General features: G+C 25.5%; 3 protein-coding genes across 3 annotated transcripts; 1 reads left to right on the plus strand and 2 right to left on the minus strand.

Annotated features, from left to right (window-relative positions):
• The first annotated feature begins 3547 nt into the window (after positions 1–3547).
• LOC134829388 (protein aubergine-like) lies at positions 3548–8420 on the plus strand. The gene is made up of 4 exons (XM_063842439.1): positions 3548–3644; positions 3823–4787; positions 5702–7103; positions 8152–8420. Exons 2-4 carry the CDS (start codon positions 3856–3858, stop codon positions 8293–8295), a joined length of 2478 nt encoding a protein of 825 aa, XP_063698509.1. The 5' UTR covers positions 3548–3644; positions 3823–3855; the 3' UTR covers positions 8296–8420.
• Positions 8421–8582: 162 nt separating this feature from the next.
• Positions 8583–11262, minus strand: LOC134829705 (protein asteroid). Its single transcript, XM_063842924.1, has 2 exons — positions 11171–11262; positions 8583–11102 (listed from the first exon to the last, which is right to left on the minus strand). The coding sequence occupies exon 2, from the start codon at positions 11094–11096 to the stop codon at positions 8595–8597; it is 2502 nt and encodes an 833-aa protein (XP_063698994.1). The 5' UTR covers positions 11097–11102; positions 11171–11262; the 3' UTR covers positions 8583–8594.
• Positions 11263–13758: 2496 nt separating this feature from the next.
• LOC134828440 (serine protease 27-like) lies at positions 13759–15613 on the minus strand. Its single transcript, XM_063841417.1, has 3 exons — positions 15320–15613; positions 14308–14546; positions 13759–14251 (listed from the first exon to the last, which is right to left on the minus strand). The coding sequence occupies exons 1-3, from the start codon at positions 15611–15613 to the stop codon at positions 13759–13761; spliced, it is 1026 nt and encodes a 341-aa protein (XP_063697487.1).
• Between the last annotated feature and the right edge of the window lie 4419 nt (positions 15614–20032).

Genomic DNA, 20032 nt, shown 5'->3' on the forward strand with positions numbered 1-20032 from the left:
AGAATAATATAAATTAAAATTTTTTTAAAACTAAAATTTTATTAATAATATAAAAAAATATTTAAAAATTCAAAATTATTGAATATTAAAATTTAGTTTAAAACTTAAAATAATTATTAAAAAATTAAAAATAAAAAATATAAATAAAATTAATAATTTAATTAAAATTAAAAATTTTAATATTTTAAAATGCATTAAAATAAAAAAAAAATTAAAAAATAAATAAAAAAATAATAATTTAAAAAAATTATTTTTTTAAAAAGTAATTTATTTTTATTCAATTGAAAAAAATAAAATTATTTATATATTTCTTTTTTAATTAAAATTCATCAAAAATTTAGAAATTCTTTATTTTTTTCATTAATAAATTTAAATTAAATATTATTTAATTATGAAAAGTATTTATTAAAAAATAATTATTATTCAAAATTTAAAAAAAAAAATATAATATATTTAATAAAAAAATAAATTATTTAAAAAAATATATATTTATTATTGATTTTTTTAATTAAATTTTAATTAATTTTTTTTAAATTTATTTTAATTAAAAATATTTTTTTATTTGAAAATTATTTTTAATAAATATAAGTTGAATTAATTCAAATTTTAATAATTTCTTATTTTTTCACAAAAAAATTAAAGAAATTGGAAAAAAATTTCTCTTGAATTTTCTCTTTAATTAAAAAAGTAAATTATTAAAAAATTAAATTATTTAAAAAAAACGACAAACATAAAATTTTTTAAAAATTATTATTTTTTTTTAAATTTCCCGCATCACATGAACCTTCGTAATAAAAATTGTCGGTTGACGTCAAAAATATGTTACAGCTATTCCTGTGAGAATTTTCATCATTTTTCATTGATTGTCATTATATTTCATAAAATTTTTAAAAAATATAAAAAAAAAATTTTTAAATTCTCCTTTAGACATAAACTCTTCAACTACCAAACGTTTCTCAAGCCGTTCAAAGTCTTCTATAATCTTCTTATACATTTCACAAAATCATCTAATCTGCTTCTCAAACAACCTCATAAGTCCTCTTAATACCTTTCTGCACAAAACATTTTTTTTTTGCAATTTCCCCCATCGCAACTCGTCAAGCGCCGCCGTGTTTGTTATTGTTTGAATGAAAAATAGTGCGACGAAGCGGCATTTAACTCATGCCTCGCAATACACATGTTCAATATTTCATTTAAAAGGCATCAGCTGGTGTCTGCGTACATGTTGCGAAAGGCAGGCAGCAAGTCACCAGGAAGCATGTAAATGGTGTGTTATTTAGATAGCAAAACACGGTAATTTTTGCGTTGAATTCAAAAAGGCCATGCGCTTCATTTTTTTTCCGTTCAAAACCACAAAAATATCTCCGATTCGTGACACGACGTCAATGACACCGAGGCCACTTGTGAGACTTCTTCATGATTTTTTTTTTTGCGAAAAAAGTCAATAAACAGAAAATTAACGAAACTCGATGAAATTTACTTTGCCAAGCCAAGTTTGGACATACGCAAAGCGAACAAAGATATACGCAAGACTGTTACTGCTATAAATAGGAATCGCGTACGTTGTCGAAAAAATAGGGACAAAAATTGCTGTACGGAAGAATTTTGTCCTATTTTCACCCAAAATTGCATTTTAATCGATTAAAAATTAAAAAAAAAAATTTAAATTAAAAAAAAATAATTTTTTTTCATGAACGAAACGAAAAATTCAAATGCGCCGTTAGTTGTTCGTCTTTTCGTTCAGATGTCTCCCGTGTCTGTTGATCGTCTCCTTTAAAAATGTGTCCCGTGTACGAGGATATTTTGTGTGTCGCTACGACACTTTCCCGTTTCCGTTATGACTTAACTCGATTTTCGACGGAAATTGCGAGAAATTTCGATATTTTTTGAGTTTTCTGCCCGAATGAATGTCAATGTCACTCGAAAAATGTAATAAAAAAGACCGGTCTTGCGTATTATTGTATTTTTTAGGGTAAAAATACACTTCCTTCATTGTGTGTGTGTGCGAGTCGTACACGAGGGGCACTAATGACATAATCGTAGCGCATGCTATTCACGTGTGTGATTTTTCGCTGTTGGGATAGGAACTGCTTGAATGGAAAAAGTTGAATGCAATTTTTTTTTAAATGAATTTTTTTATTTCTGACACTTTTTTGATTAATTAAATTTTTTTTTAAATTTTTTTTTAAATTTAATTTTTTTTTTAATTTTTAGATTGAGAAATTTTTTGAAAACGATGCCGATAATCAACCGTCTCGAACGTGCATGCGGAAAGGAATGTCGCAAGCAAGTCGACAACACCACGAAAAATAAAGAGATTCGCAAAGTGTTCATAAAAGTTATTACAATGCGCATGAATTAGTCCCATCCGTCTATCAGGGCAGCAGAAACACGAGAAAGAATGCTAATTTTAGTTGGAAAAGATCATGCGCTTCAAAGTATTTTTTTTTTCTTTTTTTTTCAAAAATAAAATCTACGCAAGTCGAGATTCTTTTTTAGTTGTGGATGGATGGAACTGTTTGGTTATTTATTTATTAACGGAAAAGTTGTTGCAATGCGCGGTTGAAGAATTTTTAAATTTTTTGAATTAAAATTTTGAAAAATGATCGCGATTTTCAAAAAAAAAAAATTAATATTTCCATAGAAAGCTTTTTGAGTTGAAATTATTTAAAAATTTAATGGGTAAAATTTTTGATTTTTATTTTTTTTTATTTAGAATAAATATTTAAAAAAAATTATTTAATCAATTAAAAAATAAATAAAAAAAATATTTTTTTTTTCAAATTCAAATTTTCGAATTTCGGATTGAATTAAGTTTTACTGAATATTTTTCATCAAATTATTTTATTTCGAAAAAATAAATAAAAAAATTATTATTTGTCACAAAACGACAGAAATATAAAAATTTTAAAAGGCATAATTTGGCAGATCTTGAAATTCAGTTAAAAAAAACTAAATTGATTTTTAATTAAATAAAATATTTATTTTAAAGAAAAAAATTTTTTTTGAATGAAATCGACGTAATTTTCATACAGAAAAATTTTTTAATAATTTTCTGAATTTTTTAAAAATTTATGATTTTTTTTTATTTTAAAAAATATTTTTGAAGAATAAAAGAGATTTATAAGAAATGATGCTTTATTTTCGTTTTTTATTTTTTTTATTATTTTAAAATATCAATTTTCGTTTTTTCCTTTACAAAAACTAAAAATTATCATTTAAAAATTTTTAATTTTACTAAAAATAAATAGTTAAAAAATAATGCAAAAAATAAATATTAAAAAAATTAATAAATTGAAAAATTAAAAAAAAGTCAAATTAAATTTAAATTAATTTAATTATTTAATTTAATTTTATTTTATTTAAATAATTAAAAACTATAATTTATATTCTTTTTTATTTATTTTTAGAAAAAAATCCAAAAATAAATAATTTTCGAGGTCACGTGTTTGATAAAATATGAGAGAGAGAGAATTTTTCAAATTTTGTTTCTCTCTCAATTTTTTGACGTTTCTTACTCTCTTTTTTCTTTCCCTCTTCTTTTTTGATTGTTTTGAAGTGTTTACAAATATTTTAACTCTACACAAAAATATTGAAATTCAATTGATTTTTAAGTGATTTTCCTTTAAAAATACTCAAAAAAGGTAAAAATAACTATCTAAAATTGTAAAAACATGAAGAATAAACGAAAAAACCTCAAATAAATCCTCAAATTCACAAAAACCGGTTCACCTCGTGCAATTTGTTTATTTGACGCTTTTTTGTTTACATTTTGAAACAAACTTTCAAACAGCTGATTATCAAATTTTTCCATTTTTTTAGGATTTTGCGACAAATTCCGGCAAATTTCCAATTATGAGTGATTCTGAACGAGCTCACGGAGGTCGTCGCAAACGAGAAGGCTCCGCATCGCCGCCAACGGATCAAGCATCGGGCGGCGAAGAACCTCGTCACAAGCGCCCCGCAACAGCAACTACGAGCGCCATTCGCTCAGGACCTCCAAGAGGGCGTCGCGTTTTGCATGATCTCGTTTACACGCGTCCGCAAGCCGTGAAACTTTCGAAAAAAGGCACAACTGGAAATGCCGTCGCGATTAAGTCAAATTATTTTAAGCTCGAAACGCGACCAAATTGGGCGATTTATCAGTATCGCGTGGATTTTGCGCCGGAAATTGAAGTCACGAACATCCGAAAAGCGATTTTGCGGGGACACAAAAATATGTTTGATGGGTTTTTGTTTGACGGGACGATGTTGCTGACGAGTAAAAGGTTGCGCGAAGACATAACGATGCTCACGACGCAGCGCACTGATGGCTCAAATGTCATTTTGACGATAAAATTTATCGGGCAAGTGACGATGACGCAGCAGGGAAGTCTTCAAGTGTTGAATTTAATTCTCAGGAAGTCCATGGAAGGCTTGAAATTGCAACTTGTGGGTCGAAACTTTTTTGATGCAGTTGCAAAAATCGCAATTCGTGAATACAGACTCGAATTGTGGCCTGGTTATGTGACGTCGATCCGTCAACATGAGTACGATATCTTGATGTGCACGGAAATTTCGTCGAAAGTCATGCGGATGGAGACGTTGTACGATATTTTACAGGAATGTATGAAAAATTTTCGGGATTACAAAGAGTCGTTTAGTAAAATTATTGTGGGAACGACAGTTTTGACGGATTATTCGAACAAAACGTATCGTGTGGATGACATCGATTGGGAGCAAAGTCCGGCATCAGTATTTTCCTGCAAAGATGAGACAATTAGTTATGCGGATTATTATCAAAAAAGGTAATTTTTGGAGTTTTATTTTATTATTTTTTCTTTTTTTTGTTTTTTTTTTTCAAAAAAAAAAATTAATAAAATAATTTTAATTTTTTTTTATAATTTTAAAATAATTTATTAATTAAATAATTTATTAAATTGAAAATTTAAAAAATCTTGAAAATTTGAACTAAATTATTAAAACTAATTAATTAAATTAATTAAATTAATTTAATTAAATAAAATTTAAATAATTATTTATTTGAATAATTTAAAAATTATTTTTTTTTTTTGATAAAATATTTTTTAAAAAAATAAATAATTATTTTAAATTTAAAATTAACTAATTAAATTTAATTAAATAATTTTTTAAAAAATTTCTTAAAATAAATTTAATATTCAAAAATATTTTTTACCTGAATTAAATAATATTTTTATAAAGATTTTCAATTTTAATTATTTTTTTTTAAATATTTTTAAGTTATGCTTTACCCATTTTTTTTTTTATAAAATAAAAAATAATAATTAAATTACAAAATTTATTTTAAAATTTACAAATCTAAATTTTTAAAAATTCAATGATTGTTTATAAATTTCAAAATTAGATTTAAATTTTAATTTTTAAAATTTAAAAAAAATATATATTTTAACTTAATTTTAATTAATTTTTTTTTTTTAATAAAAAAAAATTAAATTTAATTTAAAATAAAAAAAATTTTTAATATTTAAATAATAAAATAAAAAACTTTAATAAAAATTTTAAAAAATTTAATTTTTAAAATTTTTAATTTTACCAAAAAAAAAAAATATTTGAAAATTAAAATAATTTTTTAATAGAATAATTTTTAATAATTTTAATATTTTTTTTTTATCTTTAAAAAATTAATTAATTAATTTAATTAATTAATTTTTATTTTAATATATTTTTTTTAATTTTTTAGGTACCAAATACGAGTTCGCGACATGCGACAACCCCTAATCCTCTCTCGATCGAAGGAACGTCAAAAGAGAAGTGGTCAAGCTGACTTAATCGCTCTTATTCCTGAACTTTGTCGCGCCACAGGCCTCACGGAAGACATGCGATCCAACTTTCGCTTGATGAAAGCAGTTGCGGAACACACGAGAATTGGTCCAGCACAACGAATCCGAAGACTTCTCGATTTTAATCAACGTCTAAAACGAACACCTGAAGCCATGGATGTCCTGAAAGAATGGAATATGACGCTCGCTCAAGATTTAATCGAATTTACAGGCCGAGAATTGCCTCCGGAGAAAATTGTGTGCAACGATCGCGAAATACCCGGAAATGCTGAGGCTGATTGGACTCGCGATTTCCGAAATTGTCTCCTTTACACCGTAGTTCATCTCAATAATTGGCATCTTGTGGCTTTGACTCGTTGTCAGCGTGAAGCAAATGATTTTGTGCGTTGTTTGCAGGACGCTGTCAAAAAAATGGGATTTACAATTGCTCAACCACGTGTTCATCTCATCGAAAATGATCGAAATGACGAAATTTTACGAGCTGTGGAGAATTGCGCGCGTCAAGATACCCAACTTATCATGTTAATTATCAGCAATAACAACCCGGGACGATATTCTGCCATCAAAAAGCGATGCTGCGTGGATCGCGCGATCCCAACTCAAGTCATCGTGCAAAAAACCATCACTCCGAAAGACGGAAATATGCGAGGATTGATGTCAGTAGCGACAAAAGTTGCAATCCAACTGAATTGTAAGCTCGGAGCAGCTCCATGGTTCGTGAAACTCCCGTTAAGTGGCCTCATGACGGTCGGCTTTGACGTTTGTCACGACACAAAAAACAAGGCAATGTCATACGGAGCTCTTGTTGCCTCCATGGACCTCCGTTCGAGTTGTCGGTACTTTAGTGTCGTCTCGTCGCATCACAACGGCGAAGAATTATCCAACGAACTGGCGTTAAATATGACGAAAGCACTCAAGGAATACCGCATGGAGCACAATGCGTTGCCGAGTAAGATTCTTTTTTATCGCGACGGTGTCGCCGAAGGACAAATTCACTACGTGATCGAACACGAAATCGAAAATTTGCGAAAAGTCTTGGAGAAACATTACGAAAATGCGGAACAGGAGCTGAGATTTGCCTTTATTGTCGTGAATAAGAGATTAAATACGCGCGTTTTTAGAGTTGATAGGAATCCGCAGCCTGGGACTGTTGTTGATGATGTAATTACACTGCCAGAACGCTATGATTTCTTTCTTGTGTCGCAAAGTGTGAGGCAAGGCACGGTTTCGCCAACGTCCTATAATGTTATTTATGATTCGTTGCAATTGCCGCCAGATAAGATGCAGATTTTGACTTATAAGGTGAGTGTTGAATTTTATTTTGTGAGAAAAAAATCAAAATTTTTTTTTTAGTTTTTTAATTTTAGAAGAAAAATTAATTAAAAAATTATATAATTAAAAAAAAATAAATTTTAAAAAAATGTTGGAAAAAATCTAATAATTTAATAAACTTCTGATTTTAAAAAATTGTTAAATTTTATTTAATTTTTTTTTCTTTTATTTTTTTTAAATTTTACAAAATATTTTTTTTTTTAATTTAAAATTTTTTTTTTGTTTTAATTTAATTTTTTTTTAATTAATTTTTTTTAAATTATTTTTTTAAATTATTTTTAAATTTTAAATTTTTTTTTCAATTTTTTTAAGTTATTTTTTTTAAAAAAAATTATTTTAAAATTTTTTTTTTTAAAAAAAACATATTATTTTTTTATTTTTTAATAATTTTTTTTAATTTTTTATTTTTTTTTTTTATAAACAAAAACTGAAAGATCTCTTTTGAGGAAATTTCAACGTTTTTTTTTTAATTTTTCAATTAATATCACAATTTTTCATGATTGTAACAATATTTTTTTAAAAAAATTTTGAAATTTTTTATTAATTTTTTTTTAATTTTAAATATTTTTTTTAATTAAAAAAAATTATTTTAGAAGTTTTTTTTTTTTAAAAATTTAAAAAAAAATAATTAATTAAATATTTACCATTTTGTAAAAATTTCCTTTAAATTTAGTTTAAAATATTTAAAAAATTTTTTTTCTTTTTAAATAAAAAAAAAGTTTTAAATTATGATTAATTTTTTTTTAAAATTAAAAAATAATTATTTTTTTTTTTAAATAAATTAAAATTTATTTTTTTAAAATTTAATTTTTTTTTAATTTGAATTTTTAATAATTTTAATGATGATGAAAAAAATATTTTTTTTAATTTTTAAAAAATAAAAAAATCTTTTGACTAATCATAATATTTTTTCTTTTTAATTTTTCTTTTAAAAATTATTTATTTAGACATAAATTTTTGATTTTTTCTGATAAAATTAAATTTTTTACAAATTTTAATTTTTTTTTTTATTTTTTAGCAATGCCATTTGTATTACAACTGGAGTGGAACAACGAGAGTACCTGCCGTATGCCAATACGCCCATAAACTCGCATTTTTAGTTGGCCAACATATTCATCAAGCACCTCATCAATCGCTTCAAAAGTCACTTTACTTCTTGTAAACAATTTTTTGGGGAATTTCTAATTAATTTTATAATTTTAAGCTAAAAATTTAATTTTTTTGTTTAAAAATTTGACATAAACTCATAAACTTAGATCATAAGACTAAAAAAATTGAAAAAAAAAATATTTTAAAATTTTTTAGAAAATAAATAAAAAAAAATATTTTTTAAAACAATTAAAAAATCTTTGCTTTGTTATGAATTTTTAAGAATTATTTTTTAAGCAAAAAAAAAAAATTTAAAATTAAAAAAAAATTAATTTAAATTTTTTTAGAATTTTTTTTATTTTATTTTTTTTTTCAAACTTTCAACAACTGATAAAATTTGTTATTCAAATCAACAAATTCGTCATCGCTCTCTTCTTCTTCCGCATTTTCCACACAATCATTTTGTGTGATTTTCACAACAATTTCTTTACTCGCCGACGTTCTTCCATCCTGCCTGTTTGGTTTTCTCGGTTTCACCGCTTTCACTTTTATCCGTTGCTTATCAAAACTCGCGAGATGCGGCAAAAATTTCTCACACCACGCAAACATCAACTCATACAACTTCAAAAAATTCGGAGTATTTTTAAAAATTTGCTCCTTCACGTATTTCCATGGATCCGCACGAGATTTCAAATTAACAAAAGTATTGTACAAAAACATCCCGTGAAACATTTGCGACATTTGCAAAATCGGGAAGGGATTATTTGACACGGCGTTCAATGTATGCAGGAACAAACACACGGATTGGAGTTCCGAGAACACGTGAACGACCGAACGATCAAAATCCGCATGACGTCGTTCGAATTTTTGACTCACAGAAAAATTTGTGAGAAGTTTTTCCATCACGAGAATTGCTTCTTGCTTCGAAAGGGACTTGTTGAGGTCCGAAAAATCAGTTTTTTCTGAAGAAATTATCGGAGATGCCTTAATTTCTTCTAAAAGTTTCTTGTAACCTTTAAAAAATCGCGTTTCATCATGGGTCACGGCGAATTTTCGATCAATGAAGTACATGGCGACGACCCCCAAGAGTGCTGAATGCAGATGAAGTGACGTCGTGAGCTTCGATTGACTCATCCAAAACAAAATTGCCAAGAAATAAAGTCGCAATCCATCCGGTAAGGCCTTTAAATCGTTAAAAAGCTGTTGAAGCGGGAATTTTTCAAACACAAAATGGAATTGCTGACAATTTTTCTGCTTTTCCGGGTTGAAATTCACATCGGGGATCATCGTGGCATCGAATTTCTTGTAATAAAATCGGGCATAACGAATAACGCGAGTCATATACCACAAAGTTGGCTTCTCAGGATGATGCAAAATGGCGTAAAGGCGCAGGAGGATGGGATATGAGATGGAATTGGCATCATCGAGAGTCAGGTCTTCGACTTGGGGGTAGTTGACGTAACGACGTCCGGCATACAAGTCAACTACGAAGCGTGGGAGACATCCAGTCATGAATTTTTCTTGCAACCAAGCGGGAAAAGTGACTTCAGGTACGGAGATGGGAGCAGCTGGTTCGATATTTTCTTCGATTTCTTCGTCGGAGGGGAGTTTTTCGCCGTTTTCTGAGCCTGAATTGTCATTTTCTTCGTTTTTATCGCCTTTTTCGTCATTTTCAGGGTCTGAAACGTCATTTTCTGACTCTAAATCCTCATTTTCTTCAACATCTTCGGATTCTTCGCCTTCAGAATCGACTTCCGGTTCATTAATAAGCGACTCGAGATCAATTCCAGAACATTTTTCGACAGCTGGAGCCTCATCCACGAACCCAAAATAGTCAAAAGCCACGGAAATTTCGTTGTTATAACCATCCATGGCGGTTTTTATTTGTTTTATCAACTTTTCCCGTTCAGCTAATTTCATGACACCCACAACTTTTCGCAGCGCCGACTTGAGACTTTCATTTTTGAGCCATTCGAAAATTGTTTTGATCCGTTTTTGTTGCGGCGTTGTCTTTTTTCTGCCTTTTACTTGCTTCACGTTCGAATAAAATTTCCGAAAAACGCGTCTTTCGATGAAATCATTGCCAATTAGGGTCGCAAAAAGCGGCAACATTTCTTTGTTCAAAGCTTTTTTGCCGCCGACGAGACTTTCGATCGTGTAAAGGCAGCAATCGAGGTACTGATAAGCGATAATTTCCTTTTCCTCTGAGGCAATTTCGTTATTTTCGCTTTTTTGCTTGTTTTTTCCCACAACAACGACTTTTTTCGTGGATTTTTTCTTGCCTTTGTTGTTCCCGATGACCTCAATTTCGTAATTTTTCTCGTCTTGCATCACTTTTTTGTAGATTTTGTGCGTCAGAGTCACATACGGGATGTACATGACGTTGTGAATGTAAAAATCCGAGTCGTAACTCAGCACGGGACACTCCAATTTTCTCGCCAAAACCGCAATTTCGTCGTCAGCTTCGAACATGCATCGCATAATGGGGACTTTGCTCATTCGAACTGCATCTAGGAACACTTCGCGCATGAAAAGCGGAATTACGGGCTTTGAACTCAGCGGCAGGGCGTATTTTACGGAGGTGATTCGTGTTTGGAGACGCGCTTTGATCGTTCGCATCTTTCGTTCCTCGTAACCGCCATCCATCAAGACGAAGGGAGTGACGTTGCATGAGCGGAGAAGTGCGAAAAAGTGCAAAACTGCTTTGTAATATTCGTCATAATTGCCGCCGAAGGCACTATTGTGGGTTTTGTTGAAGAGTTGTGAGGCCAAATTGTCGCCGTCGATGACTAAATTGCAATCGTGAAGCTCGAAAGGAACCAAATATTGCTCCGCGTTTTTGGCGATGTACGTCGTTAAGCCGCGGACTCCCATTGGAAGCTGAAAAAGAAATATTTTTTTATGTTAAAATGGAGATTTAAGACTGAAAAGTAAGTTTTTTTGTTTACCTTTGATTGTTATTCTGTAAAAATTATTAAAAATTTGATTAGAATTTTTTTTTGAAAATCGTGCTTCAATGTTTATTTACATTTTGCGATTCTCGGCATGCTCGGCACTCTCGAATTGTGCCACGGGATTTGTGAGATGCAGGAATTTTTTTTGCATGCTGGTGCCGATCAGCTGTTGGGAGTGAGACGAATGAAATTGATGAATGGACTGTAGGGTAAAGTTTCGATTTTTAAAAACCAAATTTCTATACAATTATTTTTTAATTTTAATTAGGTAATTCAAAATTATTTGAACATAAAAATAATTAAAAAAAATTAATTAAAAATTGAACATTAAAAAAAATAATTAAATAAAAATTAAATTAAATTTTAACAAAATTAATAAATTAATTTAAAGTATTAAAGTAAAAGTTTCTTCAAAAAATTAAAATAAATAAATAAAATTTATACTTAATTATATTTTATAATTTTTATTCTTATTTAATTTAAAAACTTTATTAAAAAAATAATTTGAATTTAATTTAATTTTTAATTTATTTAAGTTTAAAATAATTAAATGTTGTATACAGGATTAAATTAGTAAAATTATTAATTATTTTAATATTTTTGTTAAAAAATTATTTTACAAACTAAATATTTTTTTTTTATTTATTAATTTATTTTTTCAACAAATGGCCAAAAAATATTTTTTTTTGTTAAAAATTTTAATTTTTATTATTGATTTAAATAATATTCGTCAGCATATAATTTTATATTTTTTTGTTTTATTCTATTTTATTCCATAACTTTTATAAAATAAATTTATTATTTTAAAAATTATTTATAAAATTTAAAATAAATAATTATTTTCAAAATTCTATTTTTGACTTAAAAATTATTTTTTTGCTCAAATCATTTTAATTTTTTTTTTTATTGTTTATAAAAAATTAGTTACTTGAAAAGCTATCGTAAGATGAAGATTTTTTATGAAATTTTCATGACAAATTTTAATGTCTTGTTTTTAAAAAAAATTATTTAAAAAAATAAAATTTAATAAAAAAAATAATTTTAAAATTAATTAGGTAAAACAAAAAATAATGAATAAATATTTTATGTAATTATTTTTTTGTTTAATTTGAATTAATTTATTTTATTTTGATAATTTTTTTAAAAATCTTCATGAATTAAAGCAATTAATAAAACTAAATATTTTCTCAATTTAATAAAATATATTAACTAATCAGGAACACAAACTTCTTAATGCGAAAACTTTCAAACTATTAATAAACAAATTTTATTAGAAAATTCCTCAATTAAAACCCGGCTGAATATTGTCAAAAAAATATCAAATATTTAATACCTTCACATTATCTCGTAAATATTTACATTAAACACCTCTTATAAATATAAATCAATTTATTCGAGCCATTTATTTATAAATTCCATCAACCACGCTTTTTCCATGAATTTTGTGCGAATAAACTCTAAAAAAAATTTTAAACAAATCTCTCTCAAAATTTTCACCTGTAAATTGCGTTTTTAACGCTAATTCCATTGAGAGAGAATTTTTTTTACTCATTTTTCAACTTTTTATCTTCAATTGACGAACATTCAATGAAAACAAATTTTTCATTCATAAATTATTGTCTCTCATTTAAAGTTCAAAGATCCCACACAAACAAACAAAAAGGAAAAAAACAACAAAAAAATGGTCAAGTACCTTTATTTATCACGCAATTTTCTTTAACATCCATCATTGTTGTGAAAATAATGAAAAATATTTTTTTGTCTTCCGTTTCTTGGGATAAAACAAAACAAAAATTATGAGCGCGTGAGGTAAGAAAAAAACAAAAGCGGAAGAAAATTAATGGGCTTACCTTAATTTAATAAATTTAATACAAATCCAGGATTTTGGGTAATTTAATTATATTTAAATATCTTTTATTTTATTTAATTAACAATTCTGCGTCACTTTTACTCTCTAAAAACGATCTTACTCAAACTTAACAATATTAACTTACTTTTTCCTATTTTTTTTTTTTCAAAAATCACAATGTTTTTGGGAACTATCTGACTCTCTGTCTCGGCGGTTTACTTTCTGTCTCTTAAAAACTATTTTAAAAATCTTAATTTTTAATTACATTTAGAAAAATTCAAAGAAAAAATGCACAGGAGAAAATTTTTAAATTGTTCATTGGGGCAAATTTTTTAAATGTGCATTGGGATAAATACGATTTTTGGATTTTTTGACCCAGTTTACATTTTAAATTTTTTATAAAGTCACATTTCATAAAAAAACGCCCCAATGAACTTGTTAAAAATTTGACCCAATGCACATTTTTTCAATTATTTAAAAAAAAATTAACTTTATAAAAATTTTTAATTGTCAACTGGGACAATTTTTTAAAATGTGCCTTAGGATAAATGAAAAATTTTATATTTTGACCCAGTTTACATTTCAATTTTTTAATTTTTCATGCCCATTGCACATTTTTCAATTTTTTAAAAAATGTGACTTTATAAAAATTTTAAATTGTCCCAATGAAAAAAATAATTTTTTGACATTTTAAAATTTTGACCCAGTGCACATTTAAATTTTTTTTTTAAAATTATTCTAACGAATCAATCGACTCATGAATCCAATCGATAAAAGACTCAACTCTCGTGTAAACTCCCGGTCGATTTTTCTTCGCACATCCATCGCCCCACGAAACAAGTCCCGTCAAATAAAACCGATTATTATACTCGCAAGCCAATGGTCCTCCCGAATCTCCCGCACAAGCATCCATTCCGCCATCAGTCGATCCCGCACAAAGCATCGAATCAAGAATTTTTTGCGATCTGCCTCCGTTGATGCTGTTATTGCGACACATTTCCGTATCCATAATGGGCACAGCGGCAACTCGCAAAACCGACGACAAACTTTTGATGTCTTCGGCACGTTGAATTCCCCAACCAGTAACGGAACAAATGGTGCCTGCGGGAATATTTTCCTGTGGATCCGGAAGACAAATCGGGCGCACGTGTGAATTAAAGCCGATTCGGTGCGCTTTGAGTTTTACGATGGCGATGTCGTTGCTGTAGGGACCATCGAGGCGGAAACTGAAAAAAAAGATAAAAATTTAAAGTTTTCTGTAAAAGACACGAAAAATACTCACGAAGGATGTGAAACGACAGATTCGACGCGGTAACTGTACTCGTGAGGATCTCTTTGGTCCAAAATGTGATCGCCAATGACGATGCGATAGTATTTTATTTGAGATTTGTCGACGCAATGAGCTACGGTTACGACGAGATTTTTACCAATTACGGCGCCGCCACAATGATGCATGAATTTTCCCAAGTCTGTGCTGAATTTTTGGATTTCAACTTGCCATGGGTAAGCACCGTATGGAGTCTAATTTGGAAAAAAATTAATCAATGTTAATTTAATTTAATTTAATTAAAAAATATTATAAAAATATATTTTATTAAAAAAATGAATTATTTAATCAAAATTAAAAATTAATTAAAAAAAATTAGTTCTCAATTTAAAAAATTTTAATATTCGAAATTTTATTAAATTATTTATTTAAATAAAAAATATTTAATTTTTGAATTACTTTTAAATTCAAAATTTTATTAATCTTAAAAAATTTAATAAAATACCTTTGCGTCTTAATTTAATTAAATATTATTTTTTAAAAAATTTTAAAAATTAAAAAAAAATTATTTTTAAAAAATATTTTGAATTAAATAATTGTAGTTAGGTATTAAAAATTTAATTAATTAAAAAATAATTGGAAAAATAAAAATTTTTTTTTTAAATAAAAATTGTTATCATTAAAAAATATTTTGAATTAAAAATTAATTATTGAAAATCTAATTAATATAAAAATAATTGAAAATTTGATTTTTAAATTTAATATATATTTTTAATTTAATTTTAATAATTAATAAATTTTTATTTTTATTTAATTTTTTATTTAACTTTAATTAATTTAGATTCATTAAAAAAAAATTAATTAAAAATTTAATTTAATAATTTTTAATATAAAAAATAAATTTTAATTTAAAAAAAAATATTGAATAAATTAAAAAATTATTTTTTTTCCAATAATTTAATTTTGATTTAATTTTTTATTTATTTATTTTTAAATCAAATTTCAGGTAAAAAAAAAATCAACTCACACTTGTTCCTCCGACAATTTTCCCCTTCCTCAACGGATCAAAGTGAACAGATCTCGTGCCACAATCATTTGGCGACTCATATTTCACCTTTTCCTGCATCGGTATTTTCGGATAACCTCCGCTCCGTTTATACCGCAACGTTGTAATAAGTGACTCATCTACTTCAGTAACGTTCAACGGAGTCGATGGCGTTAAAATTACCGCCATTTCAACATAATTGTGAACAAATACGACGAAAAATGCCAAAAGGCATCGCAACAAGTGTCGTTGCGACAAAATATTTTGACTTGTCATGTTGCTGTTTTTTTTTTGAGGTAAGTTATTTTTTTAACGAATTAAATTTTTTATATGTTAAAATTGCACGGATTATCGCATGCAATTAATTTTCCATCTCTTTTTTACGCGAAATTCGTTAAAAATAATTTTTTGCTACTTGTTTTGATAAAAAAATTGTTGTTGTCATCACATTGTTGATTCAACATGAAATGAAATAAAAAATGAAAGAAATTTTTATTATTATTAATCGTGTGCACGCATTGATTGGCAATAAAAAAATATTAAAAAAAAAAATGATTCATTGATTTTTTTGTGAATTTTTTTTTAAATGTGCGAAATTAATAAACGCCTACACAAAAAATTAACAAACAATTGAATTTTTTTTTAAATGTAAATATTTACGAATTATTTTTTTTTATTGATTTTTTTTTTGTTTATTGATGTTACAAGAAAAAAATGTAACAAGATCAATATTGTAACACTTTTTATTCTGAAATATTTTTTTACTGTTATTTGAACAAAATAAATTTATTTTTATTATTTAATATTTTTTTTCAATTATTTTTTAATTTTTTTACAAAACGGATTTATTTTTATTATTTTTAAAAAATTTTAATTATTTTTTTTTAAATCCTGTTTCTTAATTTTTCGGTCACAAAACTCGTTTTGATTCACTTTTAATACATTTTTTTTCTTCACTTTCTTGTTTTTATTTTTTTTTATCAATATAAACAATTTTTTCAATCCATTAATTTCTTTATTGACTCACATTTTTGGTGTTCTATATATATCGCCTTTATTTTTATACTTTTTTCTCGTGCGTTTTGTTGTTGTTTCAAGCAAAAAAAAAATTATATGACTTTAACCGGGTGTTATATAATAATATTATATGTGCTTAACACAATTATTTAATAAAATATATAAACAACGAAAAAAAAAATAATAAAAAATTAAAAACTACGGACAAAAGAGTTGTAACCGCCGAAACTTCCCAAAATTGACTGTGATGCTCGGTATAAAGTGCTTTGGTATTTATTTTGTCGATATGTTGAATCTCTACAACGGGCGATGATAAACGATGAAATCGAGGTTGTATTTTTTTTATTTAATTTTTTTTTGTGAATGTATTGTATTGAGTCGTAATTGTAATAAAATTGCTCTGTGTGGTAAATGCAGATATTGGTGACATTGTGCGTGTATTGATAACGAATGGATGAAGAGTTGAGGATATAATGTTTTTGTCACGTATCAAATTTTGAGACTCTAGTTATTTTTAGAATAAAATTCTTACAAAAAAATATATAATTATTCAAATTATTCCAAATCAAGCAAAATAAAATTTTAAAAAAATATTTGATAATTAATTTTTTTTTCGTTTTTATAGAAAAAATTATTTATTTTAAAAAATTTATTAAAAAATTATTTTTTTTATAAAAATTTAAAATGCAAGGATGATAATGGAAAAAAAAATAAAACTTTATATTAAAAACATTAAACATAATTTATTTAATTAATATTTTTATAAAATTAAAAATTTATTTTTTATTATTTTTTATTAATTATTTTATTTTATTAAAATTTATTTTTATTTAATTTCAAAAATTATTCATTTGTTAAATATTTATTATTTTTAAAATAAAAATTTTAAATTAATTTAAATTTATTCATATTTATTAATATTTTTACTTAAAATAAATCATTTTTTACGATATTTTAATGAAAATTTACTAAAATAAATTAATTTTTTTAATATTTTAAAATTATTATAATTTAAATTAAATTTTTTATATTAAACAAAAAAAAATAATTATTTTAAAATAAAAAAATTCTATAAAATTTCACTTTTGTACTTGAATTTTTTCTCAATTCATAAAATTATATAATGAAAAAATAACTGGAGTAGAGCAAATTATTGATAAAATGCATCATACTGCACACAATTCATGAATGATATTGAAATTCACTCATGTTTCGATAAAAATGTGAGTCATGGTAAACATAAAAATTATAAAAAAAAAAATGTTACGAAATCTCAGAAATATTCTAGTTTTATATTTTTTATCAATTTGAAGTTCAACCATTATATAAATTTAATGATTTATGTTTTTTTTAGGTTTTTATTATTAATTTAATATTGACCTAATTTTTTTTATTTAATTTTTGTTTAAAAAAAATATTTTTAAAAAAAAAATAAATTAAATAAAATTTTAATTAAAAATAAAATTATTTAAAAAAAATAAATATTAATTATTTAAAAAAAATTATTTGAACTTTGCTATGAATTATTTCAAAGAAAGTAATGATAAAAAAATGTTACAAAAAACACTTGTTTACAATATGCAAAATTTAGAGACACACCTCCAGACTATTTTTTAGACACATACCGAACATTCATACAGGTTGTTGTAACAAAAAAGACCTTTCTCTGTGTTTTTATGCATCGTACAATGACGCACGAACGAAACTAGTTTGTTTTTGTTTTTTGTTGCATTTTTTTCCAAACATCATAATTTTTTGATAAATCTTCCAAGGCTCCCAAAAAAGTGTCGAAATTTGTTTTTAATTTTTTTTAATGATTTTTTAACAAAATTCATTGTTTACGTTCTCACGTGCTTCAAATGCTCCGAACCCTCATAATAATTTTATTGGAAAAATATTTAAAAAATTATGCCGGCAGTGCCGTACTTGCTCTTATTATTTTTCGCCATCATGGTCATTTTCTCGCATTATTAATTTTTTTTATTGACACAAATTTGCTTTTAAAATAATTTTTTGGGGCGTTGCATTTTTCCGACATAGACAGCGACGATGAAGTGAGTGCATCCAATGTATTGATAAGAAATAACACAATTTTTGTGCTTTTTTATCGTGTTAATTATTATTACGGCAACAAGGCAATAATTGTCAAGATAACTCGCGTGGCGTGTAGAGCAAATACTTTTAATGCAGTGTTGCACAATTTTTTTTGGTAGTTATTTTTGGAAAAAATTAATAAAGATAAACGCATTTTTTGTGTTTCAATTGTGACAAGTTTTGAGTGTAAAAGTGTGTTAAGTCAATATTTGAAGACGCGTAAAATCGTTACCTTGAAATGTATTTTTTCAATGTGTACTTTTACATTAAAAAAAATTAAAAATAGATTGGTGATGATATTAGGCGGCGCTTTCTGGTTTTAACTTGTTATGTCTAAAGTTATACTGGAAATTTCTGATTTTTACGATTTTTATGTTTTTGATGATATAAAAGTGAGATTTGTTTTGAAAAAATTTATTTATTATGTTATTATTTTTTTCAATTTAAATTCTTCAAAATTTCATATTTAAAAATAAATTTTTATTTAAAAAAAAAATTAAATTAAAAAAATCTTCGAAAATCATGCAAAATGACTTTTTTTAAATAAAAAATATATAAAATTATAAAAAAAATATACAATATTATATTATAAAATTAATAAAATATAAAAATTTAAATAAAATATTAGTTCATTAAATAGTTACATTCAAACATTCAAACAAATTAAATTTATCAATTAAATTTAAAAAAAAAATAATAAAATAAAATTAAATTAAAAAATATTTTTGAACAGATTTATAAAAAAAATAAAAAATTATTTTAAATTTATCTAAATAAAATTATTCTATTTTTTTTAATTTTTTTTTAAATTTCTAAAAAAAATCAACATTGAAAAATTAAAAAAATATTAAATTTTAGTAAACAAGAATTAAAATAAATTCAATTTATTAATTTAATTTTTTTTTTTAATTTTCAAAATATTGAAAAGGAAATTTAACGTTAAAAAATTACAAAAATATTAAATTTTAAATGAAATATTCATTATATTCATTAAATTTTATACAAAAAAAATATGTTTCGTTGAAATAACGGCATCAAAAACGCAACTTAACTCAAGTAAACGCAATTTCTAAACATTGAGAGGAAAAACAAAAATTTTCTCTCCTCCACAATTTTCTACACTTTTCAAAAGCAACATTCACGAACAACTTTTCATTCATAACTTGACTGTTGAAGATTGTGGAAGCGGATTTAATTTATCTCCCACTGTTATTATTTTATACATAAAACAGGACCACATAGCAAAAAAAAGATCAAAATACTCTCATGTAGTATAGCGTAGTATGTTACAAAAAAAAAAGTAGTAGAACATTGAAATCACATGTTTACGAGAAAAGTATTTTCATAAATAAAAGTACCTCGAGGAAAATTTTATCAGTCGATTGTGAACGATTAAGGATAAAAGTTGTTTTTATCGAAAAAAAAAAAATAAATAAAGGGCAAATTTAATAAATAATTCAAAATAAATAAAAATATCAAAGAAAAATAAATATAGTGAAAAAATTATCAAATAATAAAAAATAAAATTTTGTGAGAAAAACCGGATGCCCAAAAAATACGTAAAAAAATAAATAAATAAAAATG

The sequence above is a fragment of the Culicoides brevitarsis genome, chromosome 2 (assembly GCF_036172545.1).
Source record: "Culicoides brevitarsis isolate CSIRO-B50_1 chromosome 2, AGI_CSIRO_Cbre_v1, whole genome shotgun sequence".
Taxonomy (NCBI): domain Eukaryota; kingdom Metazoa; phylum Arthropoda; class Insecta; order Diptera; family Ceratopogonidae; genus Culicoides; species Culicoides brevitarsis.

What these genes read in the sequence shown, in the direction of transcription:
- LOC134829705 (XM_063842924.1), bottom strand. Translation starts at nt 11,096, where the DNA reads ATGGGAGTCCGCGGCTTAACGACGTACATCGCCAAAAACGCGGAGCAA.
- LOC134829388 (XM_063842439.1), top strand. Translation starts at nt 3,856, where the DNA reads ATGAGTGATTCTGAACGAGCTCACGGAGGTCGTCGCAAACGAGAAGGC. An exon ending in GCGGATTATTATCAAAAAAG is followed by an intron (nt 4,788 to 5,701) that starts GTAATTTTTGGA and finishes TTAATTTTTTAG; the next exon opens with GTACCAAATACGAGTTCGCG. An exon ending in TGCAGATTTTGACTTATAAG is followed by an intron (nt 7,104 to 8,151) that starts GTGAGTGTTGAA and finishes TTTATTTTTTAG; the next exon opens with CAATGCCATTTGTATTACAA.
- LOC134828440 (XM_063841417.1), bottom strand. Translation starts at nt 15,613, where the DNA reads ATGACAAGTCAAAATATTTTGTCGCAACGACACTTGTTGCGATGCCTT. An exon ending in AAATTGTCGGAGGAACAAGT is followed by an intron (nt 14,547 to 15,319) that starts GTGAGTTGATTT and finishes TTTCCAAATTAG; the next exon opens with ACTCCATACGGTGCTTACCC. An exon ending in TCTGTCGTTTCACATCCTTC is followed by an intron (nt 14,252 to 14,307) that starts GTGAGTATTTTT and finishes CTTTTTTTTCAG; the next exon opens with TTTCCGCCTCGATGGTCCCT.